Here is a 26254-nt window from a genome sequence, read left to right as displayed (position 1 = left end):
AGAAGCATCTCCAGGAGTCTCTCCTTTTGTCTCCAGCAGCAGCAGCTACAGAACCTGTCCCACCACGCCCCTCCCATCCCACTGACCCCCCACCCTTCGGGCCCCCAGACCTCCAGCTTAGTCGCAGTCAGCACCACCTCTGGGCTCCTCGCGCTGTCCGGGGTTCTGGCGGCTCAGACGGCGCTGGCGGCGAAGGAGGAAAGGGCATCTCGGGACTCCGAGAACCACCAAGGTAAGCCAGGAGGGTGCGTGCGTTTGAAGCCAGGCTTGCCGGCCACAGCTTGTGCGAGGGTCTCTGGTTCAAGTTCCCCGGGGGGGGGGGGGGCTGGAGGAGGGGGCGTGGGCTGAGCAACTCAGGGGCTGCGCACATGGAAGGCTGCCAATTTAATAGGAGGAGCCTTCTGCATCAGTCCAACGGGGGACAAATCGAGTCCTGTTCTCGCCGTGACACCTTGAAAGAGCGCCATAATAAAAAGAACTGTGCCACCAGTCCTGGCAGAATTCGAACCCAAGAGCACTCTTCCCATTCTGCAATGTTACCCAGGAGCTTAACTTGTCTCCAACTGTGTTACAAGAGAGGGAGGAGAGCTTTCCTCTGTCTGCTCCCTTTGCTACGACGTCTATCATGTCTCCCCTCGTTCGCCTTTTTTCTCGTAAGCTAAAAAAGCCCTGAGTGCTGTTTTCCCCTCTCCTAACAAGGGAAAAACCTCCTCTCTCCCGACTGGCGTCTCACATTAAAAAGCATCAGGTCGGCAGGTGGAAGAAGCCTCTGCCCCAAAGAGCTTACACTCAAAATGTGCTTTGTCTGATGGGGAAGAGGGATGGGAATTAGGTACTTTAAGCTTCTTCTCATTTGCGGTTGAGAGACCTTTGCAGTGGCGTCTCTCTCTGTGTGTGGGGGTCCTCCGACTGCCCACCCCTATCCAATTCCCCTCTTTCCACGCTGCAGCTGTTTCTTCGGGAGGAAACGGCCCAACTAATAATATTATCTTTGCTAATTAAGTCTCCCCAACATGCTGGGGAGACTGGCACTATTTTTGACCCGGGGAACAGCTGCATGGTCAGGTGTGGCTAAAATCCAGCGTGGGCTGTTGATTTCTAAAATGAGAGGCGCAGCCTGAAAGATTAAGGCCGTGATCTGGGAGCTTTGCCAAGCCCCCCCCCCCTGCAAATCCCAGATGCACTGGGCAGGCAAAAGTCCGGGACAGGTTGCGATTACTTAATGGTGAGAGCAGCCCTTTGTACGAGATCAGGGGCACGCTTGTCTTTCTGAAAGCACTTTAAAAAGGGGGGGGGCTACAGCCAGGCAGTGGGGAAAAGGGGCAGAAGTTTTGGGGGTTTCGGTTCTCCGGGTTTTGCCGAACTACATTTCCCAACAAGCCCAGCTGACGTGGTTGATGGGCGTTGTTTAGTGACCCCCCATTCCCACCCCACCCCCCGAGCTACTACAATTCCCAGAGTGGTTTAGCAACCATTTCTTCTTCCTGGGTTGCTCTGGGAGTTGTAATAATAATATAATAATAATTTATTATTTATACCCCGCCCATCTGGCTGGGTTTCCTCAGCCACTCTGGGCAGTTTCCAACAGAATATTAAAATTCAATAATCTATTAAACATTAAAAGCTTCCCTAAACAGGGCTGCCTTCAGATGTCTTCTAAAAGTCTGGCAGTTGTTTTTCTCTTTGACACCTGGTGGGAGGGCGTTCCACAGGGCGGGTGCCACCACCGAGAAGGCCCTCTGCCTAGTTCCCTGTAACTTGGCTTCTTGCGACGAGGGAACTGCCAGAAGGCCCTCAGCGCAGGACCTCACCTCAGTGTACCAGGAGGGGAATATCGAGGCCTCCTAACAACACCCAGTACGCTGCAGTTCCCAGGAGTTTTGGGTGGAAACCTTGTGTTTCAAATCTCCTTTAAATGCGTGAACTGTGACAGGAAGGCACAGGTAGTGTGTTGTGTCGTTCTTGGCGGTGGTGAAAATATATGCAGCGGTACCTTGGTTTCTGAATGGCTTAGTTGACGAGCAATTCGACTCCTGAACGCCACAAACCCAGAAGTAAGTGTTCTGGTTTGCGGACATTTTTCGGAAGCCAAACAGTCGTTTTGGCTGTCAGCATTGTTTCCAGGTCCAATCAGCCAATCAGAAGCTGCGCCCTGGTTTTGGAAGTCGGGCGGACTTCCTGAATGGATTGAGTTCGAGAACCAAGGTGCCACTGTATATATATTTGATGCAAATAAGTTTAGGCATCAGAAGGAGCCCCAAAGCGATTTGCAGGGGCAGTAACACACAAAAGGGATAGCACAGTCAGTAGAGCATGGAACTCCTAATCTCAGGGTCATGTGTTTTTTAGTCCCACTTTTGCAGGGTTTTGCAGGGTGAAACTGCATTGTGTCCCCAATGGCCAATTCCCCCCCCCCCTCCGCATGGCAAGTGGAATAATACATGCCTAGTTTGCATGATTTATGCACGGGGGCGGGGGGGGGGGCGGGGACGCGTAATCCTGCTTCTCTATCCTTGCCCCCACCCCGCAAAGATAGATAGAATATAAAACCTCTGTGTTTACAGCTCAGACAGAAAGCACTTTTAGAGTTGAAGATGAACCTGTCTAGACCGGAGGAGCGATGGGGCAAGCATGTGGAATCTGGAGTCGCCCCAGCTGGCTCTTAGAAGTGTGTGTGGTTGGGGGGGGGAGGGTGGCTTCCTCTCTCTCCCTCGCCCCCCTCTTTTGTTACAAATTGCTTTGCATGCAGGTTGTGATCAAAGCCAAATGTAGCTTAGAAATGCTTCTTGGCAAGCTTGCATTGTGGGATTGGATCCAGCACCTCTTAGAAGCCCCCCCCTTTTGGCAAATTTCCTCTCTGTTCTGGGTGGGTGGGAGGGAATAAAGGCCTTCTCTCTCTCTCTCTCTTTCTCTCTCTTTCTCCCTCCCTCTGCCTAATACATCTGTGTTGATTTCAAAAGCTGCCTGGTCGCCTACGACGAGAGGCTCTTCCGCAGGCAACCACGTTGTCGATGCTTTTATAATAATAATGTTTCCCCAAAAAGCTCGAAAGGCCCAACGAGGCGGTGTTTACATGTGCGGAAGGAGAACGGGCTGCATAACTTCAGAGCATAGGCCGGAGAGATCTGTCCCCCCTTCTGAAAAAGGAGAAAGGGGTGAGCAAGCTCTCCCTGCAAGTAGACACCCAGCATGTCAGGGATATAGGTTCTAGTTGAGCCCATTCTCTTTATTTTACCCATGCAGGGCAAAGTGGGGGCAGGCAAGTTCCAGTCCACCATATATTGCTGGACTCTCGTGTCTTCCAAAGAGGATTAGACAAATTCGGGGTGGGGGATAGTCTATTGATGGCTGCATGCTTTAGTTGGGGTTCCTGCTGGACTAGATGACCCTCGGGGTGGGGGGGTCCCTTCCAACTTTACGATTCTGGGCTCTGCAGCAGTGTCTCTGTTCTCCCCTTTGGAGGGCTCACGTTGAATCAAAACGAAACTCGCATCCAGGTGCTCTCTTGGATTAAGGGTAGCCCTTTCCCCTGTTTCCCATGATCTTCCCTTGCCCGCAACTCCATGCTCTTGTTATCACCGCACGGTGATATTTTTGCTCAGGGAGATCTAACTAAATGTCTTTGTTTCCTTGTGTGTCTCCCTCGGTTATCTGAATGCCTTCCTGGTTGGGCTTGCCTGTACCAGAACATGCTTCAAGCCGGGTAAGCGTTCCTGCGATAGAGATGACTTATCTTTTCACAGCCAAATCTGTATATCCATTTGTACTTTTAAGTGGTTCCTGATCTGGGTGACTCAAGTGTCATAAAATATATTCTTTTACTGGTAAGCTCAAGGTTAGATTACGTTATACGTAGGGCTGCCTCTGAAGACGGTTTGGAAACTTCAGCTGGTGCAGCACTGGGCGGCAAGACGATTTGAGCATATTACACCGATCCTGGTCCAACCACACTGGCTGCCAATCAGTTTCCGGGCCCAGTTCAAAGTGCTGGTTCTGACCTTTAAAGCCTTAAACGGCTCAGGACCGCAAAACCTCAAGGACCGCCTCTTTCCATATGAACCTACCCAGACCCTGAGCTCAAATTCCGAGCCCTCCTTCGTGTGCCTCCTCCTCGAGAGATCCGGAGGGTGGCAAGACGAGAACGGGGCCTTTTCTGCAGTGGCTCCCTGTCTCTGGAATGCTCTTCCCAGGGAAGTTCGCCTGGCGCCTTCATTACACACCTTTTGGTGCCAGGCAAAAACGTTCCTTTTTAACCAGGCCTTTGATCTGATTTACATCCTATGCCCTTTTTAAATAGTTTTTTTTTGGGGGGGAGGGGATGCTATTAGATTGCTGTTTTTATTTTTATTAGGTATTTTGTGGTTTTATATCTTGATTTTATTCTGTGAACCGCCCTGAGAACCCCTGGGTATAGGGCGGTATATAACTTCAATAAATAACAACAACAATACCGTTAAAAATAAATTCATCCGTGAAAAAATACCGAGATATAAAGATGAGGAAAAATAAGATATAGGGAGGAACTGGAATGTGCAGTGGAAAATAAAGTAATGACATGCAGCATGGAATGGGGGGAAGGGAGTTAATATTAACTGGGTTTTTTTAAAATATTGTTATTGTTTCAAGTGTAAAATAAAAATGGGAAGGAAAACGAAATAATTGCATAAATTTGCCAAACGAAACCAAATTTCCTTCTTGGGTTTACAGAAGTCTGCAATATTTATTTTATTTTAAGATGGTTGCTTTATTCAGGGCCGGGGGACCTTTTTGTATCGAGGGCTGCCTCTGCTCGGCGAAATCTCCCGGGGGCCACGTGGGTGGGGCCAATTGGCATTAGCAATGGGTGTGGCTATTGTGGACAGTGGGCGGAGTCACATGTGGCCCAACCCCCGTGTCAATCAGGAGTCCCAGTTCAAAGATCCATCTGTTTTGAAACTTGCACTCGGATTCATCCAGGTCGTGATGCTTTGAGATTTGAGTTTCCCATCCGTTGCATTCTTCCTTTTTTGTTAACGTTTGGCTCTGTTTGGTTTGCTTGTTGACAAACCACATAAAATAGCATAATATATAAATAGGCGGCTTTTAAAAAAATTAAAAAAGACCCATTCTTTTTAAAATGGATCAGGGGTGGCCAACTCCCAAGAGACTGCGATCTACTCACAGAGCTAAAAACTGGCAGTGATCTACCCTCCTTTTTGGGGTTAAGGTCAAAGTTGTTGAGTTTTTTCAGGGAGGAGGTAAAATGTTGAGCTTTTCTTAGGGGAGCCACAGTTGTTCAGCTGCTTTTGGGGGGAGCCAATGATCTACCAGTGATCTACTGCAGACATCCAGTGATCTACCGGTAGATCACGATCTACCTGTTGGACATGCCTGCAATAGATGAACATGCGAGTGGCCTTCCTTATAATTCATAAGCCATCCTGTTTACCATAACGAGCGATATTCCAGCACCAGGTTAAGGCTTGCTTCTGGTGGTGATTTTCCACTCCTGTCATGCTTCATTTTGTCCCCAAAGTGTTTGAAGCTTTCCTTTCAAGTCCAGGGCAGAGCTGCAGAAATTCAGTTTCAGCCTGCTCTGCGAACATTCGCTCTGCTCATTGCACCTGATCTCAGCCTCTCTCTGTTGTCTCTCTCTTGCTCTTTGCCATAATTTAATTTTCATTTATTTTTAAGAGCAGAAATTGCAGCCGGGGGGAGAAATTTGGTTTCGCTGGCCTTTAAAAGGGCAAGCGGCCTCGTTTGCGTTTCCCCAGCCGATTCTCGGAAACTGAAACCGATCCCGGGATGTGTGTTCCTCCGGGTTTTGCGACGCTGCCCCCCCCTCCGTCCGAAACCACCACGGTTATTTATTTAATAAAATGTGCACACCGCTCGGTTTAAAAGAAACAAACAACGCACCTTCCGAGCGGTTTGCAGAAAGAAAAAAAGGATAAAATCGGGAAAGGTTTACAGCCGTGGCTTAAAACATACAAAAAGGGGGGGAAAGAGAGACCCAAAACAGGTTAAAATTCACATCAAGCGGCTGGGTGGGCTTCTCTCAACAAATGTGTTTTTAGCAAGCTCCAAAAAAAAAGTGCAGCAGAGGCACCTGCTTGATATCAATAGGCAGGGAGTTCCAAAGTTATTTTAAATGCAGAACGAGTATTCTTTGGCGCCTACAGTAGTGCCCATTTCGCTGCTCGAGTGGGCAATTGAGGGGTAAGGCGACCTTGCAGGCATGGAAAATAATTGGGGGTAAGTGTGCCTGACCTCAAGTGGAAGGGAGTTCCATAAGATCGGAAGCCCACAATACTGAATGCAGCGTGGCTTCCGGTGGATCTGAGCTGTGCATCTGCAGGGGGCATAACCACAACTCTCCTGAAGCCCCCAGCAATCAGGCAAGGATATCAGGTGGCTTGAGAGGCCCGTTGTGGGGCCTGGCAGCGTAAGGGCAACTGGTGCCAGCATTTGAGCACTGGGCATTCGGTGCCAGCGGTAGTCAGTCCCCATCAACAGCCTAGCCTCAGAGGTCCAGCTCTGAGGGCCTCCTAGCAGTTCCCTCCCTGCGAGAATTTACAGGGAGCTAGGCAGAGGGCCTTCTCGGTGGTGGCGCCCGCCCTGTGGAACACCCTCCCATCAGATGTCAAGGAAATAAACAACTATCTGACTTTTAGAAGACATCTGAAGGCAGCCTTATTTAGGGAAGCTTTTAATGTATTATGTTTTAACGTGTTTTTAATATTCTGTTGGGAGCCCCCCAGAGTGGCTGGGGAAACCCACCCAGATGAGCGGGGTATAAGTAATAAATTGTTGTTGTTGTTGTTGTTGTTGTTGTTGTTGTTGTTGTTGTTGTTACTGTTTTGCACCAGCTGGAGCCTCAGGATCAGGCCCAAGAGCAGCGCCACGGAGAGCAATGCGAGAGGGAACCGTCAGTTACACAGGTGAAACTCGGAAAACTAGAATATCGTCGAAAAGTGCATTTATTTCAGTAATGCAACTTAAAAGGTGAAACTAATATATGAGATAGATGCATGACATGCAAAACATGATATGCCAAGCCTTTATTTGTTGTAATTGTAATTATTTGTCGTTATGGAATGTAATTAATGAAATGTAATAGTGATGTTTATTTTTGTATTATTGTAACTATTTGTTTTATTACTGTGGAATTTCCAAAAGAAAGCATTTGTAAAAATTAAAAGAAAAATAAAAAACAATAAGTTGCATTACTGAAATAAATGCACTTTTCGACGATATTCTAATTTTCCGACTTTCACCTATAATGCATGCATTTGTTGTTTGCAAAAAACGAAAAGCCTACTTTAGGATGAATGCCCGCTAAAAGGTGAATGGGTGTTCTTGAGGACGGGCAGCGTTTTTGATGCCAAAAATACTCTCTTTCTCTCTCATTCCCCCCTCTCGCACCCTGCTCCCTCGGGGACACCCCGTCCTCAATGAATCGTTGAATGTCTCCTTCTCTTCTCCCTCTCCAAAGAGCGACTCGGCCTCCCCTCCCGAGAGCCTGCAAGGCGAGGAGCCGCTGGACAGCGCAGGAGCAAAGCGCAAACAAGAGGGCAAGGAGGAGGTGAGGCTCTACGTAAGTGTCGCTTCTGGATCCGGCCCCAGTGTCCCCACGCCAGGACCCTGGAAAGAGTCTGCGTGGAGGCTGCAGCATTGAACCTGGGGCCACGGAGACCCCGGTTCAGTTCCCCACCCAAGCACGAAGCTCACTGGGTGATCCTTGAGCCAGCCACCCTCTTTCCAACTGACCTGCCTCACAGGGTTGTTGCGAGGGCTAACTCGCAACAAACTGGAACGTGTCCAGAGGAGGGCAACCAAAATGGTCAAAGGCCTGGAAACGATGCCTTATGAGGAACGGCTTAGGGAGCTGGGTATGTTTAGCCTGGAGAAGAGAAGGTTAAGGGGTGATATGATAGCCATGTTCAAATATAGAAAAGGATGTCATATAGAGGAGGGAGAGAGGTTGTTTTCTGCTGCTCCAGAGAAGCGGACACGGAGCAATGGATTCAAACTACAAGAAAGAAGATTCCACCTAAACATTAGGAAGAACTTCCTGACAGTAAGAGCTGTTCGGCAGTGGAATTTTCTGCCAAGGAGTGTGGTGGAGTCTCCTTTTTTGGAGGTCTTTAAACAGAGGCTTGACAGCCATATGTCAAGAATGCTTTGATGGTGTTTCCTGCTTGGCAGGGGGTTGGACTGGATGGCCCTTGTGGTCTCTTCCAACTCTACGATTCTAACTCAGGTCCGATCATTTCAGTGGGTAGACTCTTGAATATAACTTTCTCCGGGTTTTTGGGGGAGCTGGGTTCGAGAGCTGCACTCCACGAGCAATTGAGACGCATAAGGACCCTCCCCCTTTTCTCCTTCTCTTGCAGGAAAGCGATGGGGAGAGAAGCGACTACAATTTGGTCGTGGACGAGGTACGTGGCATCGTGGTTTGCAGAGACGGAGGCTGCTTTCGGCTTCCGGGCTCGAAATCCTTTCCCTGCCTCCCCCCCCCCACCGCCCCCTGCCCCCGGGGAGCAGAATTCAATTATGCAAGACGGCAAACACCAGCAGAGCAAATCTGCATATTTCATGCGGGTCACGGAGTTTATTTTTTCATCTCTCTCTCTCTCTCCCTCCACCCTCTTTGCGCAGGACTGTGCTTTTAAAAAACATATTCATAAAGAATTGAAGCGAGGCAAGGCATGGGTCTTAAACCACAGAGCCTAGGGCTTGGCGATCAGAAGGTTGGCGGTTCGAATCCCTGTGACAGGGTGAGCTCCCGTCGCTCGGTCCCAGCTCCTGCCAACCTAGCAGTTCGAAAGCATGTCAAAGTGCAAGTAGATAAATAGGTACCACTCCGGCGGGAAGGTAAATGGTGTTTCCGTGCGCTGCTCTGGTTCACCAGAAGCAGCTTAATCATGCTGGCCACATGACCTGGAAGCTGTACGCCGGCTCCCTCGGCCTATAGAGCGAGATGAGCGCCGCAACCCCAGAGTCATCCGCGCCTAGACCTAATGGTCAGGGGTCCCTTTACCTTTACCAAGACACGGGGCTTGCCCACCACCCAACATCAAGACGGGCCATTTTCTCAAAGGTTTTTTTAAAAAAATCACTGACGGGACGATCTGAGGGGCGTCTGGGAAAAGAAAGGCCCCCCTCCTTAGATCATGAATCTGTCCAATCCTCTTTTAAAGCCATCCAGATTGGCGGTCTCATCCCTGCCTCCTGAGGCAGGGAGTTCCATTGTTTAACTGCATACAGGATGAAGAGGTCCACAAATTCTACCATTCGCGAGGGAAGGAGGGGATCTTTTCCTTCGTCCAAAGCAGCGCTTATTGCCCATTTATAAGCTGCATGATTTACGCCGCAAGCTGCCCCTGGGTCTTGCACTGAGAGAAAAGCAGGTTCGTCTGGGTGTTTGGTTGCGATTCACTTTTGGGATAGCTCAGGCAGTAGAGCCTGAGACTCTTAATCTCAGGGTTGTGGGTTTGAGCCCCATATTGGGTGAATGATTTCTGTGTTGCAGGCAGGGGGTTGGACTAGATGACCCTTGTGGCCCCTTCCTATTCCACAAATCTTCATGATACCGTGGTTGCCTTGGGCAACATAAGGAGACCATTTTTAAAAAGATAAATAATTTTTTTTATTTTTTTTTTGAAATATTTTGACATAAATACAATCCACTATTTCCCAACAAATATATGTATTTTGACTTTCCCCACTCCTTTTGCGGTTTCTTATATATATATATTTATTTATTTATAACACTGCATCTCCTTCATTACTCCAATTACTCCCTGGTTATCTTTTAACATAAATTTTAACTGTTTAGCTTAAGTTAATCCAGCTAATGAATTTATATGTGTTCAGTAACATTACAGATAAACCACAAATTTCTTTTATAAATGTCTTTCCCCCCTCTTGGTTCTTTATTGCTCCTGTAAGTTTTGCCATTTTTACATAGTCCATTAATTTAGTCTGACATTCCTCCTTGGTTGGTACTGAATCCATTTCTAAGCCTAAATCAGATAGGCTGCGGCCGTAGAATACATAAACAGGTTTTTTTGGGGGGTGGGGGTGGCGTCTTTTGGGAACTCTGTACCAATTGTCCCTAAAAGAAAAGCTTGATTTTTTTATTTTAAACATTTTCTTCTATTCATTACAAATCATTTCCCAGAAAGCATTTACAAGGCCACCACATGTGATTAAAAGTACCTTCTTTCTCCCTATGTTTCCAGCATCCCGCATATATTTGATTTTGATTTACACATTTCTGCTAACTTACTAGGTGGCAAATACCATCTGTATTTCCGAATAGTTTTCTTTCAGCATATAGCCGGCTGTGAATTTCATATCTACATTCCACGCAGCCATTTCAATATTCTATCCTAGATCTCTTGTCCAGTGTATCATCACAGAGACCAACAAATTTAATGAACTAAGGAACGAGCAAACGAAATAATGGGGAGTGGAATCGATCAGTTTTTGTTTTTATTCCTTAAAAGTACAGTGGTTCCTTGGTTCTCAAATGCCTTGGTTCTCAAACAACTTGGAACCCAAACAGTGCAAACCCGGAAGTAAGTGTTCCGGTTTGCGAACTTTTTTTCGGAAGCTGAACGTGCTCCATTTTGAGTGTTACGCTTCCAATTTGAGTGTTACGCTGAGGTCTGTCGGTTTTTGCTATTTATTTTCCATTTTCGCTTTTACGGCCCTTTTTTGTTTTGTTTTTGTGACTGCGTGGAACCCAGTTCAGCTACCGATGGATTGACTGTGTGACTGCAGTACATAGTTTATTGCTTTCATTTTATGGATCAGTGGTCTCGTTGGATGGTAAAAATCATGTTAAATTGCTGTTTAGGGGTTGTTTTTAAAAGTCTGGAACGGATTAATCCGTTTTGCATTACTTTCTATGGGGAAGCGCGCCTTGGTTTTTGGAACGCTTTGGTTTCGGAACAGACTTCCGGAACGGATTAAGTTTGAGAACCAAGGTACCACTGCAATTCATTTGAGTGCTTTTCCCTCTTCCTTTCTGCAATCCTTGCTCTCTTTTTCTCCCAGGACCCTCCTTCCGAACACGGCAGCCCGGCCTGTGCCTCTGCCACGAAGGTCATTCCGGGACGGAGGGATCTCCCTGGAAGCCCTGCCTCTCTGCCGTCAAGTAGGAGCGATACCCCTTTAAAAGCGAAAGAGCAGAGCCCGGTAAGGAAAGCGGGGTGCATATCGCCAGCCAAACCCATCTAGCTGGCTGTTGTCTACCTTGGCTGGCAGCCGTGATCCAGGGTCGGTCTCTTCCATCTAGGGATGGGCAAAGGGGTCAGCACAGTTTCTCATTTCCCACCCACCTGTCAATCTTCTCCGTGTTTGCATAGTTGCAGGTTGTCCCCTCCCCTCTCGAATTTCTGATGAAAACCTACCGGTATCTGCATTTCGATGCAACTTGCTCTGAACATAGGGATTCTCGTCAGCCGTTTCCCCTAACGCACACATTTCTGCAAAGAAGCTTTGCACTATAACAACAACAACAACACACAACAACACAGTTCAAGAAGGATACTGACAAGCTGGAGCGTGTCCAGAAGAGGGCAACCAAAATGGTCAAAGGCCTGGAAACGACGCCTTATGAGGAACGGCTTAGGGAGCTGGGTATGTTTAGCCTGGAGAAGAGAAGGTTAAGGGGTGATATGATAGCCATGTTCAAATATATAAAAGGATGTCATATAGAGGAGGGAGAGAGGTTGTTTTCTGCTGCTCCAGAGAAGCGGACACGGAGCAATGGATTCAAACTACAAGAAAGAAGATTCCACCTAAACATTAGGAAGAACTTCCTGACAGTAAGAGCTGTTCGGCAGTGGAATTTGCTACCAAGGAGTGTGGTGGAGTCTCCTTCTTTGGAGGTCTTTAAGCAGAGGCTTGACAGGCATATGTCAAGAATGCTTTAATGGTGTTTCCTGCTTGGCAGGGGGTTGGACTGGATGGCCCTTGTGGTCTCTCCCAACTCTATGATTCTATGATTATACCCTGCCCATCTGGCTGGGTTTTTTCCAGCCACTCTGGGTGGCTTCCAACAGAATATTAAAAACACAGTAAAACATCACACATTAAAAACTTATCTAAACAGGGCTGCCTTCAGATGTCTTCTAAAAGTCAGGTACAGTGGTGCCTCGCTTAACGAACGCCCTGTAAAACGAAATTTTCACTTAAAGAAAGGATTTTTCTAGTGGAGGTTGCCTCGCTAGACGAATTCATTTTACAAAAAAATTCGTCTAGCGAATCGTGGTTTCCCATAGGAATGCATTGAAATTCAATTAATGCGTTCCTATGGGTAAAAAAATTTTCGAATTTTTTTTCAATGCATTCCTATGGGATTCGCTAGACGAATTTTTCATTATAAGAATAGACCCGTGGAACGAATTAAATTCGTCTAGCGAGGCACCACTGTAGTTGTTTATTTCCTTGACATCTGATGGGAGGGCGTTCCACAGGGCGGACACCACCAACAAGAAGGCCCTCTGCCTGGTTCCCTGTAACCTCACTTCTCGCAGGGAGGGAATCGCCAGAAGGCCCTCGGAGATGGACTTCAGTGTCCGGGAGGAACGATGGGGGTGGAGACGTTCCTTCAGGTTTACTGGGACAAGGCCGTTTGGGGCTTTAAAGGTCAGCACCAACACTTTGAATTGTGCTCGGAAACGTCCTGGGAGCCAATGGAGGTCTTTCAGGACCGGTGTTATGTGGCCTCAGCGGCCACTCCCACTCACCAGTCTAGCTGCCGCATTCTGGATTAATCGTAGTTTCCCGGTCACCTTCAAAGGTAGCCCAACGTAGAGCGCATTGCAGTAGTCCAAGCAAGCGGGAGATAACCAGAGCATGCACCACTCTGGCAAGACAGTCCGCGGGCAGGTAGGGTCTCAGCCTGCATACTAGATGGAGCTAGTAGACATATAAGAAGGTTAAAAATACCCCCCTAGATTGGACCCCCAGGTGTTACTGCGGAATGGTGTCAGGCAGCGAGCTCTGTTTTCCGTAAATAACTGGCTCGTCTAGGCTAAATTATTGCAACTGTGTTAAACGTAGGGCTGCCTCTGAAGGCGGTCTGGAAACTGGTGCAGAATTCAGCAGCCTGGTGGCTCACTAGGGGCAAGACGGTTTGAGCATATTGCACTGATCCTGGCCCGACTGCACCAGCTGCCAATCAGTTTCCCAAGCGCTGGTTCGGACCTATAAAGCCATATATGAACCAACCCGGACCCTGAGATCATCCTCTGAGGCCCTTCTTCGTGTGCCTCCTCCTCAAGAGGTCCGGAGGGTAGCAGCAGGAGAACAGGGCCTTTTCTGTAGTGGCTCCCTGTATGTGAAATGCTCTCCCCAGGGAGGTTTGCCTGGCGCTTTCATTATAGACCTTTAGGTGCCAGGCAAAAGCGTTCCTTTTTGGTCAGGCCTTGGGCTGATTAATATTCTACAGTCTTTTTCGGGGGGTGGGGAGAGTTATTTTTTCGTTTGGTCTATCTAGCTGTGGAGTGTCTGCACTGTTTAGCAGCGGCTGGCCAATAGGAAATATTGGGACTTTCTGATCTGCGTTTGATACAGAAAGGGGCTCACGGTATCATCTAGACTGACCCCCTCCCCCAAACCTACGACATCACGGACCTTTTGGATTTGATAAGCCCACATTCTGATTCGTGGAGGAGAGGGCTATCGGCGGCTGCTAGCCATGACGGCTAAACACTACCTCCGAATTGCTTCCGAATCCCAGTTGCTGGAAACCAACAGAGTTGCCCTTGTGTTCGAATCCTGCTTGTTGGTTTCCCACAAACATCTGTTTGGCCACTGTGAGAACAGGATGCTGGGCTAGATGGGCCTGATCCAGCGGACTCTTCTTATAACCACCCAGCCCCAGGATCCAATTTCCAGCAAAGGAAGAAAACCACCTCTCTTCCTTATGCCCCCCGCCCCACAAAAAAACCCATCCAAAAGTTGTACCGGTTTTGCAATTTTCAGCCCAGCAGATTCGCATCCTCGCCAGAGCCGGATGCCTGGGTTCCATTTTGAGATGTGCCTCTTCGTGCTTCCGAGTAGCGGATCCACCCCCATCCCCTTATTCTCCTCTGGGTGTGTGTGCTTGCCTTCCCCCCCCACTCCCTCCTCCCCAACCAGCCTCCTTCTCAAATGCAGGGGGGGGGAGCACGTGGCTTGGTTAATTAGTGGCCCATGGGGGGCTTTGAGATTCCTCAGAGGATTTTAATGTATAATTAATTGCTATTAGCACCGCCTTGCAGGGAGTGAGGGGCTTGTGGAGGGAGGGTGATTGCAGGGGGGGGGGCCTTGGCATACCATCTGGGTTAGACTGGGAGGAGAGCGTCCCAAACAGAGGTCATTGAAGTGGTGATAATTCTTTTCGTGGAGGGATTTTCCGCCCTCCTTTCTTTCTTTCTTTCTTTCTTTCTTTCTTTCTTTCTTTCTTTCTTTCTTTCTTTCTTTCTTTCTTTCTCGCTCGCAGGGTGCATTTCTGCCTCTCTTCCTCCTTTCCTTGGGTGTACGTGTGTGTGTGTGTGTGTGTGTGTGTGTGTGTGTGTGTGTGTGTTTAAAACACACAGTGCTACAGAGGGAGAGAGAGAGAGAGAGCAAGCAAATCCTATTGATCTCTCTGAAACCTGCCAAGATCTCTGGATTGAATCATCAGGGCAGGAGGGGGACAGCAGCAGCTCGATGGAAGGAAGACAGAATTGATCCTTCTGTCAAATCCTCAAGGCTTCATTTGGCAACCCTGCCCCCCTAACTCCCCAGACAGGCTGGAGGGCAGACTCTCCCCCCCAATGCACAGTGGGTGAATGGCTGAGCTCAATCGGATTAGCACGGTCTCCGCTCCCTGAATAACGACAGCCCTGCTGTGCGGCGAAAAGGCTTTTCCTACCTCCCCCCCACACTCAAAAAAAAAAAAAGCAGAAGGCGAAACAGGCAGAAAGCCCCATTGCGATTCTTCCACATACCACCCCCCCAAGATCCTGGCTACCCACTCATCCCTGATTCCCTGAAAATTTTAGTCTTTTTAAAAATAGGCTCACTACGGAGGTGTCTCGAGGGCGGGGCGACTCTGTGAGCCGTTGGCAGCTAGGTGGAACCTCCGCTGGCAGAAGCAGTCTACCTTGCTTGCCAGGGGTTGAGGACAAAACATTATAATAATAAAAATAAATGGGGTATGTGTGTGTGTGTATATCTCCTTCTATAGCTGACTGGATTGAAGAAATCGGGTCCGTTGTAACTATGATCAAGCTAATTTAGTGCGAAAGAGTACAAATAAGCCAGCCTAACATCACCTTGCCGACAAAGGTCTGTATAGTTAAAGCTATGGTTTTCCCAGTAGTGATGTATGGCAGTGGGAGCTGGACCATAAAGAAGCCTGATCGCTGAAGAATGGATGCTTTTGAACTATGGTGCTGGAGGAGACTCAAACCTATCCATTCTTAAGGAAATCAGCCCTGAGTGCTCACTGGAAGGGCAGATCGTGAAGCTGATGCTCCAATACTTTGGCCACCTCATGAGAAGAGAAGAATCCTTGGAAAAGACCCTGATGTTGGGAAAGATTGAGGGCACTAGGAGAAGGGGACGACAGAGGACAAGATGGTTGGACAGTGTTCTCGAAGCTACGAACATGAGTTTGACCAAACTGCGGGAGGCAGTGCAAGACAGGAGTGCCTGGCGTGCTATGGTCCATGGGGTCACGAAGAGTCGGACACGACTAAACGGCTAAACAACAACAAATAAGTTTTAAATTATTGCAGCTAATTCTTTTTGCTGGTCATTTTATTGTCCCATCTTTTTTCGGTAACTCCCTCTAAGGTTTTTTTCTTCTTTTTTCTTTGCAATCAAGTGGTGTATAAATAAATACCTAGGTCGGGACCCCCTGCTTTATGTACTTCACCCTGAAAAGTTTAATGAGTTTCTTACGCAGAATTCAAATTTGCAGCTTTCCTGGGAAACACAGATTTGCAACAAAGGTAAAGTTTGCTGTGCGTTCCTGCAGTGGTTGTTTTTGCTTTTCTCTCATGCGAGGAACATAATTTGAAATGCAAGGAAACAGCAGCAGCAGCAGCTAGGTTTGTTGTTCCTTGAAAAAGAAGCATAACGGCAGCTTAAAATATGAACCGGTACTTTAGAACAAGTTCGTGACGTGTATTGAGAGGCGTCTCGGAAGCTGGCGCCTCGTTCCTTAAAATGGGCACCCCCTTTTTTTCTTTCCCCCCACAGAATGACGACAACACTGCCACGTGCAAATCCGCCAGCCTCTCTCCCCCCCACGAATCCCTAACCCCTGGCCTCGGCCCCAGCTGTGCCCCTCAACTCCAACAGGTCTCCACTAAGCCATCCACCACAGATGCCATCAGTAAGTGGTTTGTGCAATTCTTTTATTATTATTATTATTATACTTTATTTCCAATAGAGTGGGAAAAGGTGGAGAGAAGTCTCCCAAGTCCTGGTCTGACGCTCTAACCCCAAACTTCGGCCCTCCAGATGTTTTGGACTACAATTCCCATCTTCCCTAACCACTGGTCCTGTTAGCTAGGGATCATGGGAGTTGTAGGCCAAAACATCTGCGGTTTGGGGGATGCCTGCTCTAACCAGAGCACCACTGTTGATGCTTTAAGGCAGGCTTCCTCAACCTTGGCCCTTCAGATGTTTTTGGCCTACAACTCCCATGATCCCTAGTTAACAGGACCAGTGGTCAGGGATGATGGGAATTGTAGTCCAAAACATCCGGAGGGCCGAAGTTTGGGGATGCCTGCTTTAAGGGATGCCCTTTTTGGCAGGAACGCAGAGAGTTGTTTGGATTGGAATACAGTGGTACCTTACTTCTCAAATGCCTTGGTTCCCAAAACAAGCGTTCTGGTTTTCGAACTTTTTTCGGAAGCCGGATGTCTGATGCGGCTGTCGCCTATTGTTTCCGCGGCGCCTGCACCAATCAGAAACCGCGCCTTGGTTTTTGAACATTTCGGAAGTCAGACGGACTTCCGGAACGGATTAAGTTTGGCACTTTTGTGTTTGCTACTTATTTTGCGTTTTTGTTTCTGAGGCTTTTACGGTTAATTTGTTTTTGTGACTGGGTGGAACCCAGTTCAGCTGATAGATTGATAGCGTGACTGCGGAAATGGATAAAAGTTCCCCCCTCCAAACAATGACTATCATCAGAGCAAGTAAGAAGAAAAAAAGTAATTTTAATTTTCATCATCTACAATACAATATTTATTTTATAGTACAGTACATTGATTATCGCTTTCATTTTATGGCTCAACGGTCTCTTTAGAGAGTAAAATCCATGTTAAACTGCTGTTTCAGGGCTTGTTTTTAAAAATCTGGAACGGATTAAACCGTTTTGCATTGCTTTCCATGGGAAAGCACGCCTTGGTTTTGGGCTGCTTTGGTTTTGGAACAGACTTCCGGAGGTTTGAGAACCAAGGTACCACTGTACCTTGGAAATGGTTTGCGTTAATTTTGCACCCACATTTATATTTGTATTTGCACAGATCTGCTTCTCCTTTGCGAGTTTGCCCCAGAAGCCTGTTTTGCATATAAATAAAACAGCAGCATATGGGACCCAGGTGGCGCTGTGGTTAAACCACTGAGCCTAGGGCTTGCTGATCAGAAGGTCGGCGGTTTGAATCCCTGTGACAGGGTGAGCTCCCGTTGCTTGGTCCCAGCTCCTGCCAACCTAGCAGTTCGAAAGCATGTCAAAGTGCAAGTAGATAAATAGGTACCGCTCCGGCGGGAAGGTAAACAGCGTTTCCATGCGCTGCTCTGGTTCGCCAGAAGCGGCTTAGTCATGCTGGCCACATGACCCGGAAGCTGTACGCCGGCTCCCTCGGCCAATAAAGCGAGATGAGCACCGCAACCCCAGAGTTGGTCACGACTGGACCTAATGGTCAGGGGTCCCTTTACCTTACCTTTAAAACAGCAGCATTATGTAATCAATTTGGCTTTATGGAGTCTCCTCTCTCCCCCTCCCACCTTTCTTTTCTTCCTAGCCCTCCGAAGCCCCCTGAGCATGGCCAGTTCATATGCTTCGTCCTTCGGGCTAATGCCCCAAGCCACGCTCAACGGCGATCTCACTGCTCCACGGTCGTACGTCAGCATACACCTCTCCCCGCAAATTAGCGGGACAGTTCTGTACGGACGTTCCCCCATGGTAAGCTGAGAGGCTGTTTTTACACCCTGCAAGTAAATATATAGAAAGATCGCAGAGGGTTGGACCAGCGCCGGAGTTACGTCTAAGCTAAACAAGCTATAGTTTAGGGCCCCACTCTCTTGGGGGCTCCCAAAAAAATTAAAGGAAAAAAGTGTTTGCATTATTATTTGTTATGAATGAAAAAATCATTTTAAGTTAGAACTTAATAATTATTTCACTATTAATCAACTGAATCTTTACACCATGTTATGTTTATCTGCCCTATGTACAGTTCGGCTCGTGCTAGTATATTAAACTCCATAATCCAGCCTATGGCTGACAATCCAGTTGAACTTCAGCTAGCCTGGGTTCTTCAAGATGTGGACCCTTATATTACTCTACAGGTTGCTAAATTCCTAACAGCCGTCTTCTCGTACAAGAGACGGAATGGAATGTTAGCTGATTATTGATAGTTATAAGAATTTTTTTAAAAAAATGACATCAGATATTGATTTTAGTTAGGCGCCTAAATTTTTAATCTTAATCTTAAACCTTCAAGATATGTTTTTTGAATTGTTAATATTTGTCCTTGTGAGCTGTGAATTGTGTTATATTATCTGTGGTTTGTACGAGTCTGCGGTTTTTATTTGATTTGTTGTGTTGTGTTGTGTTTTATGATGGGCGTACAGCCGAATAAACATCTTTGCTTTGCTATTTCACTATTAATATACTTCTTCTTAATTGTATTTCAGTTCAACAATTACTTTGATAAAATACATATTTTGTTATGTGCAAATGGGTTTAGATGCCTGTTACGTCCATAAATTACCATATAGCATATATTCAACACAAAAAACAGCAGCAATTTGTTGTTGACAAAGGACAGCTGGACATAGAAAGGGCCCCATTACCTTCAGTAGCTGAGGGCCTCATCAAACCTAAATCTGGCCCTGGGTTGGACTAGATCTGGGCTGTTTTCAGCCAGAACTCAGTTCTGTGCCACTAAGCCTCTTGGGCTTGCCGATCAGAAGGTTGGCGGTTCAAATCCCCGCGACGGGGTGAGCTCCCGTTGCTCTGTTCCAGCTCCTGCCAACCTAGCAGTTCGAAAGCACGCCAGGGCAACTACTGTAGATAAATTGGTACCGCTACAGCGGGAAGGTAAACAGCGTTTCCTTGCACTCTGGTTTCCGTCACGGTGTCCCGTTGCGCCAGAAGCTGTTTAGTCCTGCTGGACACGTGACTGAACGCCGGCTCCCTCGGTCTGAAAGTGAGATGAGTGCCGCAACCTTTGACCGGACTTAACCTTCAACTTTATTTTAAGAAAATGAGGGAGGTGTTCACGATGAGTCCCAGCACCTCTTTTTCTAGAAAAATACCACTGGTCTAGATGAACGCTCAGCTGAGCATTTGTGACCATTCATGTTAAAAATGCGGCAATGGAGAAATTTCTGTGCTGCCCCTTTCCCTTAATGCACATGCTTATTATTTGAGAGCATGGGGTTGTTACGTACCCTGTTTTTGAGCTGGAGACCCACATTGTGAGCTTCAGCAAAAGAGCAAGTTCGAAAAGGGTATCTTGATCCACTGATTATTCTGGTAGGTTTCCATTAAAATGCAAAGGGGACAATTCCATCCATCCACCCACCCCTCTCTTTTTTTTGAAAAAGCAAGACCCTGGTCCTCATGGTTTGAATAAAGTCTGATCAAAACAGGGATATTATTCCTCCACAAAATCTAATATTCTGCTTGTTTGTTTGTTTCTAAACAAAAGCCTCAAAGCAGTTTACAAAAAATGATGAAACGATAAGAAAAGTCAACAGCGATAATCTAGGGTTAAAACGAGAGGCGAGAAGCAGATGAAAGCTTGTGGAAGCTTCCTAAACTTATGTGACCAAGAATTTGAGTCGGCGTCAGAAAGAGTGCAGTGAGGGAAACCTCTCAAGTAGCAGGGAGTTCCAAAGGGCAGACGCTGCTTTTTGCTGTTCTTTAGCCGCAGATCCCAAAGGTTGAGCCCGGGTTTGTGTGCCAAGCAGGTGCTCTAACCACTCAGCAACAGCCTCTCCCTGTTGACAGCGCCTCTTCTTGCTTCCTGTCCACAGGTAGCCTTTGAATCTCACCCCCACTTACGAGCTTCGACCGCCGCGGCTTCCCTGCCTTCCGTTCCGGGTGGCAAACCGTAAGTAACAGGCCGGCCTGTGCCCCTATGGGGAGAGGGTGCTTCATCGGGGCTGGAATGGAGCAGGCTGAGCCTCGAAAGCAAAGGAACAACAATAAACAGTGTCTAAAAATCTCCCCTTTTTGCGTTCCCGTGTCTGAGCCTCTGAAGCTAACAGACAGCAAAAATAATAGATTGAGAATTTCCATCTGCTTTTTCATTCCCCTGCTTTCTTTGGAAGACCATTGGACGCTGCTGGCTTCGAAATGCAAACTGTTTAGCCTTAAATGAATAAATCTTGGTTCACAACAGCCCCACGAAGTAGGTTAGGGAGAGCGGGAGAGGGACCGGCTTAAGGTCGACCTGTGACTTTCCTGGCCGATGGTCAAACGCGGACATTCTTGTCTTCTAGTCTGATGATTTTCAGATTGCAGCTCCCATCACCGCTGAGTGATGGAGGCAAGGGGTTCCCAAACGTCTCGTGAACAATGGCATGGAGAGTCCTTGAGAAGAGCACACAGGTTCCACTTGTGTGGACAGTTCTGTGTTTGGGGTTGTTTTTTGGGGGGTGGCAGAGAGGACTTGAACGGAGTTTATGGGAAAAGTGCTTGGCTGGCAGGGCAGGAGAGGCCCACACCGCAACAGCGTTTTGCAAGGTCTCCCTTGTTTGGTGCAGACCTCCAAGGAACTTTTCTTTAAGTCATGCAGTTATTTAGTTCAATCCCGGCAAAGATTATAGGGGAATGGCAGTTCACGGCAGCTTCCTTGGCTCTCGGGGGGGGGGGGCCCTCACCCCACAGGGAATCACGGTCTGTGGTCTTTTTGTGAAGCCCAGGGGGCCATTCCATTTCCACAAAGCGTGCTCTCCGCTTCCCCTGCAGAGCGTACTCCTTCCACGTCAGCTCCGACGGGCAGATGCAGCCGGTGCCCTTCCCGCCCGACGCCCTCATCGGCTCGGGCATCCCTCGCCACGCCCGCCAGCTCCACACGCTGACGCACGGGGAGGTGGTCTGCGCCGTCACCATCAGCAATTCCACGCAGCACGTCTACACGGGGGGCAAAGGCTGCGTGAAGGTGTGGGACGTGGCCCAGCCGGGTGCCAAGACCCCCGTGGCACAGCTGGATTGCCTGGTACGTACGAGGACGCGGGTGCGCGCGTTGGTTTGCGTGACTCGGTTTCCCATGCGCATCCCTAGAGTCTCCCAGGACTTGGGTGCTCTCGTGGGCCTCGCAAGATGGTTTCGTACTGCGGCTCCCAATTTTATTGCTTCCTGTCTTTTAAAAGAAATGAGTATATCGTCCTTCCTTCTAGCACCGATCTTCGGGGGTGAGCGCCAATCATTTCTCACTTTCCATGTGCAAGAGTGGGGGGGAAACCCAAAGGGGCAACCCGCTAAAAATTAATCAGTTAATGAGGGACGGGCCTAGAATTTTCACTTCCTGTTTGGGGTCGGGTGGGGGAAAGAGGACACGGAATGGAGTCTCTGACAAAGGAAGTGGCTGGCAGGCTGGAGCCCTGAGCAGGATGACTCCACCTGCAATTTTATAATGTAACCTGGAGTTAACTTTAAGCTGCTTTAAGGCTGGAATGGTCCTCCATTGCTAGGCTTCATTGTCTCTAACTGTTAGGCATGCTGGCTGGAGCTGACGGGAAGTGGAGTTCCGTATGATCTGGAATACACCACCTTTGCTTGCAAAAATGATAGTAGTTTGAGCTGTTGTCCCTGTCTCCATGACTGTTAAGTTATCAATGCCCAGGGCAGGCTGACAATCTGTGGATGCCGAAAGGAAAAATAGCATGGGATTTACTGGGTGTGAAATTAATCCCACAAGTCCCAAATTCCTAGCCTCATGGTTGTTGTATTATCATTCCTATACAGTGGTGCCTCGCTAGACGAAATTAATTCGTTCCACGGGTCTTTTCTTATAGTGAAAAATTCGTCTAGCGAATCCCATAGGAATGCATTGAATTTTTTTTAAAATTTTTTTTTTGCCCATAGGAACACATTAATTGAATTTCAATGCATTCCTATGGGAAACCGCGATTCGCTAGACGAATTTTTCGTAAAACGCATTCGTCTAGCGAGGTAACCTCCGCTCGAAAAATCCTTTCGTTAAGCGGAAATTTCGTTAAGCAGGGCATTCGTTAAGTGAGGCACCACTGTATTTCCAAAAATTAATATACAGCTTGATTGCAAGGTGGAGGGGGGGGAGGGACCCAGAAAAACGGTTTATGAGAAAACCTATTAAAACAAAAAACAGTTGAAAACATTTAAAGAATCATTAAGAACCATGCCAAATTGAAAATAAAAGAAGTTCAAATCACACCATAGCTGGGTACAAAAAAATGTTTTCAGCAAGCGGTTGCAAAGATGAGGCTTGGAAGTGCATGAGCGGGAAATCTGAGGTCATCCGCTGAGCTGAAGGGCTAAGTTCCTAGTTCTCATGGCAGTGTGAAGAGGCTGCTTTAAAGTGCACGAGCAAAGCTTGCGGAGATGTTTGATGAATAATAATAATAATAATAATAATAATAATAATAATAATAAATTTATTTCATAAAATACATATATACCACTCGATGGTATGAACAGCCATGAGAAAAGTTAACAAACAGAAATTTCAAATGTTCAGAAACCAGACTAATTTTTTTTAAAAAATAATTTAGTAATAATAATAATATATTATTTATACCCCGCCCATCCGGCTGGGTTTCCCCAGCCACCCTGGGTGGCTTCCAACAGAATCTTAAAAACACAATAAAACATCAAACATTAAAAACTTCCCTAAACGGAGCTGCCTTTAGATGCCTTCTAAAAGTCAGATAGCTGTTTATCTCCTTGACATCTGATGGGAAGGCATTCCACAGGGCGGGCGCCACCACCGAGAAGGCCCTCTGCCTGGTTCCCTGTAACCTCGCTTCTCGCAGGGAGGGAACCGCCAGAAGGCCCTCAGAGTTGGACCCCAGTGGATGATGGGGGTGGAGACACTCCTTCAGGTCTGCTGGGCCGAGGCTGTTTAGGGCTTGAAAGGTCAGCACCAACCCTTTGAATGGCGCTCAGAAACGTACTGGGAGCCAATGTAGGTCTTTCAAGACGGGTGTTATGTGGTCTTGGTGGCCACTCCCAGTCCCCAGTCTAGCTGCCGCATTTTGGATTATATGTAGTTTCCGGGTGACCTTCCAAGGTAGCCCCACAGAGAGCGCATGGCAGTAGTCTAAGAGGGAGATAACCAGAGCATGCACCACTCTGGCGATACAGTCTGCGGGCAGGGAGGGTCTCATCCTGCGTACCAGATGGAGCTGGTAGACAGCTGCCCTGAACACAGAATTGACCTGCGCTTCCATAGACAGCTGTGGGTTCAAAAAGACCCCAAGGCTGCGCACCTGGTCCTTCAGGGGTACAGTGACCCCATTCGGGACCAGGGAGTCCCCGACACCCGCCCGCCCCCTGTCCTCCCAAAATAGTACTTCTGTCTTATCAGGATTCAGCCTCAATCTGTTAGCCGCCATCCATCCTCCAATGAGCGATCCTCGTGGTTGGCAGGTGGTCTCCTGCTTTCAAGTCATTCTTTCGCCCCTTGTCTCCCCGCCCAGAACCGGGACAACTACATCCGGTCGTGCAAGCTCCTCCCAGATGGGCGGAGCCTGATTGTGGGCGGGGAGGCCAGCACCCTCTCTATCTGGGACCTGGCGGCTCCGACTCCCCGGATCAAAGCGGAACTGACGTCCTCTGCCCCAGCCTGCTACGCCCTCGCCATCAGCCCCGATGCCAAGGTCTGCTTTTCCTGCTGCAGTGATGGCAACATTGTGGTCTGGGACCTGCAGAACCAGACGATGGTCAGGTGAGATTTATTGGCAAAGGAGGTTTGATCCACGGTCATCCATGGAATGCCCTTCCATCCTCAACAACCGGATAAACGGCGCACACTCGGAGAAACCCTCCAATAATTATTCTACAGTGGTACCTTGGTTCTCAGACTTAATCCATTCCGGAAGTCTGTTCCAAAACCAAAGCGTTCCAAAACCAAGGCGTGCTTTCCCATAGAAAGTAATGCAAAATGGATTAATCCGCTCCAGACTTTTAAAAACAACCCCTAAAACAGCCATTTAACCATACCTGCCAAGTTGCTGTCAGAGAAATAAGGGACCGGGCCGGAAATAGCAGACCTTTTGGAACTGGGCGGAGCATGCTCAGAAGTGACTTTTGATGCTGCTTTGCCCAGTTCCAAAATGGCCGCCACGCCAGAATAAACCGGGGGGAAACAAAAAAATCCATTTTTTCAGCTAGGAACAGCTGGAAAAACGGGGATTTCCCGGGGAAAACGGGAGACTTGGCAGCTATGCATTTAACATGAATTTTACTACGGTATCTAACGAGACCATTGATCCATAAAATGAAAGCAATAAACATTGTACTACAGTCAATCCATCAGTAGCTGAACTGGGTTTCACACACACACAAAAAAGAACCGCAAAAACAAAAATGTAAAATAAATAACAAAAACAGGCAGACCTCAGCGTAACACTCAGAACGGAAGCATAACACTCAAAACAGAGCACGTCCGGCTTCTGAAAAAAGTTCGCAAACTGGAAAACTTATTTCAGGGTTTGCAGTGTTCCAAGTTGTTTCAGTATCAAGGCGTTTGAGAACCAAGGTACCACTGTATCTATTTATTTCATGAGATTTCTATGCCGTTTCAGGAGTGTCAATTTGGCCCTGCCACTGTGGGTGCCCGGGGCTGCGGGTGCCATTTGGCGTGCATGCCCCTGGTGCTGAAATTTTTGGGTGTCTGGCCTCTTCATGGGGAATTTTGTGGGTGCACAGTTGTAGGGTGGGGGGAATCCTCAAAGCAGTTTGCAATATAAAAATAATAGAATCATCAAATCAAATTCACAGGCAACCCCTGGAGAACTCTGAGCGCAGCCTCCCTCCCTCCCTCCCTCCTTCCCTTCCCTTTCCGAAAATACCACAGTGCTTTGAAGGCCCAAAGTTCAGCTGTCTATTGGGGCTTCCAAGCACCAGCTCTGTGCAAGACCCAGCCCATTCTTCTGTGATGCAGGGGAGACCCGTAAGTCAGAACTGCTTAATTTGCCAGTAAGGGGTTCTGAATGCTTTCAGAAAATAGTACATGGTGCTTTGAAGGCTCAGAGTTCAGCTATCTATTGGGGCTTCAAAGCACCAGCTCTGTGTGAGACTCAGTGGATCGCTTATTCCAACGTGTCTAGTCTGTCATTCCTGGGATATAGAATGACTCCCTTCTTCCTTCCTTTCCAGGCAGTTCCAGGGCCACACGGACGGCGCCAGTTGCATAGACATCTCCAATTACGGCACCAAGCTTTGGACTGGGGGCCTGGACAACACCGTACGGTGCTGGGACCTCCGGGAAGGACGCCAGCTTCAACAGCACGACTTCAGCTCTCAGGTCAGCTTTGGGGGGGAGGGGGACGACTGGGTGTGTGACATACACAACACACTTGTTTAAAATCACCCCTTTTGCTTGGCACATCCCGGAAGTGGTTAAATGGAAAACGTTTCTTCCCTGCTTTGCAGCGCTCAACAAGGCTGACGAGAATGGTTTCCCTCACCTGCAATAGAGCCTCCAGGCTAAGGAGCAGTATACCTGATTCTGTGTACAGCAGAATCACAAAGTTGGAAGGGACCCCTGTGGGCCATCTTGTCCAGCCTCCTGCAATGCAGGAATCTGAACTAGATCAGACACGCAACCTTGCCCTTATCGGTGTCGGGGCATGGGGAGCTCAGCCGACTGAAATAACTGGGGCAGGTGATCCGGGGTGTGCAATATGGGATTCAGGATTCAGCGCTGCAAAGATCCGCAGTGAACGTTGCTGGTTTTTTAAAAAATAAATCTTTTATTATTTTTATATTTCATTTATTATATATACAGTGGACGCTCGGGTTTTTGGTATAGCTTCACCTACTATACCCAGTAGGGACCCA

General features: G+C 47.9%; 1 protein-coding gene across 4 annotated transcripts in view; it reads left to right on the top strand.

Annotated features, from left to right (window-relative positions):
* The window catches only part of LOC118086461 (transducin-like enhancer protein 2), a 47323-nt gene that overhangs the window by 17633 nt on the left and 3436 nt on the right, over positions 1 to 26254 (top strand). For 2 of the 4 annotated variants that reach the window (XM_035118085.2, XM_035118088.2), the window contains exons 7-17: positions 37 to 232; positions 3687 to 3703; positions 7475 to 7576; positions 8376 to 8420; positions 11047 to 11187; positions 16231 to 16366; positions 18003 to 18163; positions 20242 to 20318; positions 21179 to 21428; positions 23890 to 24137; positions 25571 to 25718. In XM_035118085.2, coding sequence (XP_034973976.2) covers positions 37 to 232; positions 3687 to 3703; positions 7475 to 7576; positions 8376 to 8420; positions 11047 to 11187; positions 16231 to 16366; positions 18003 to 18163; positions 20242 to 20318; positions 21179 to 21428; positions 23890 to 24137; positions 25571 to 25718 — 1521 coding nt within the window. The remainder of the gene's footprint in view (positions 1 to 36; positions 233 to 3686; positions 3704 to 7474; positions 7577 to 8375; positions 8421 to 11046; positions 11188 to 16230; positions 16367 to 18002; positions 18164 to 20241; positions 20319 to 21178; positions 21429 to 23889; positions 24138 to 25570; positions 25719 to 26254) is intronic. The other 2 variants (XM_035118086.2, XM_035118087.2) reach the window with 2 other exon arrangements.

The sequence above is a fragment of the Zootoca vivipara genome, chromosome 6 (assembly GCF_963506605.1).
Source record: "Zootoca vivipara chromosome 6, rZooViv1.1, whole genome shotgun sequence".
Taxonomy (NCBI): domain Eukaryota; kingdom Metazoa; phylum Chordata; class Lepidosauria; order Squamata; family Lacertidae; genus Zootoca; species Zootoca vivipara.
This window is presented reverse-complemented; position numbering and strand designations above follow the sequence as displayed.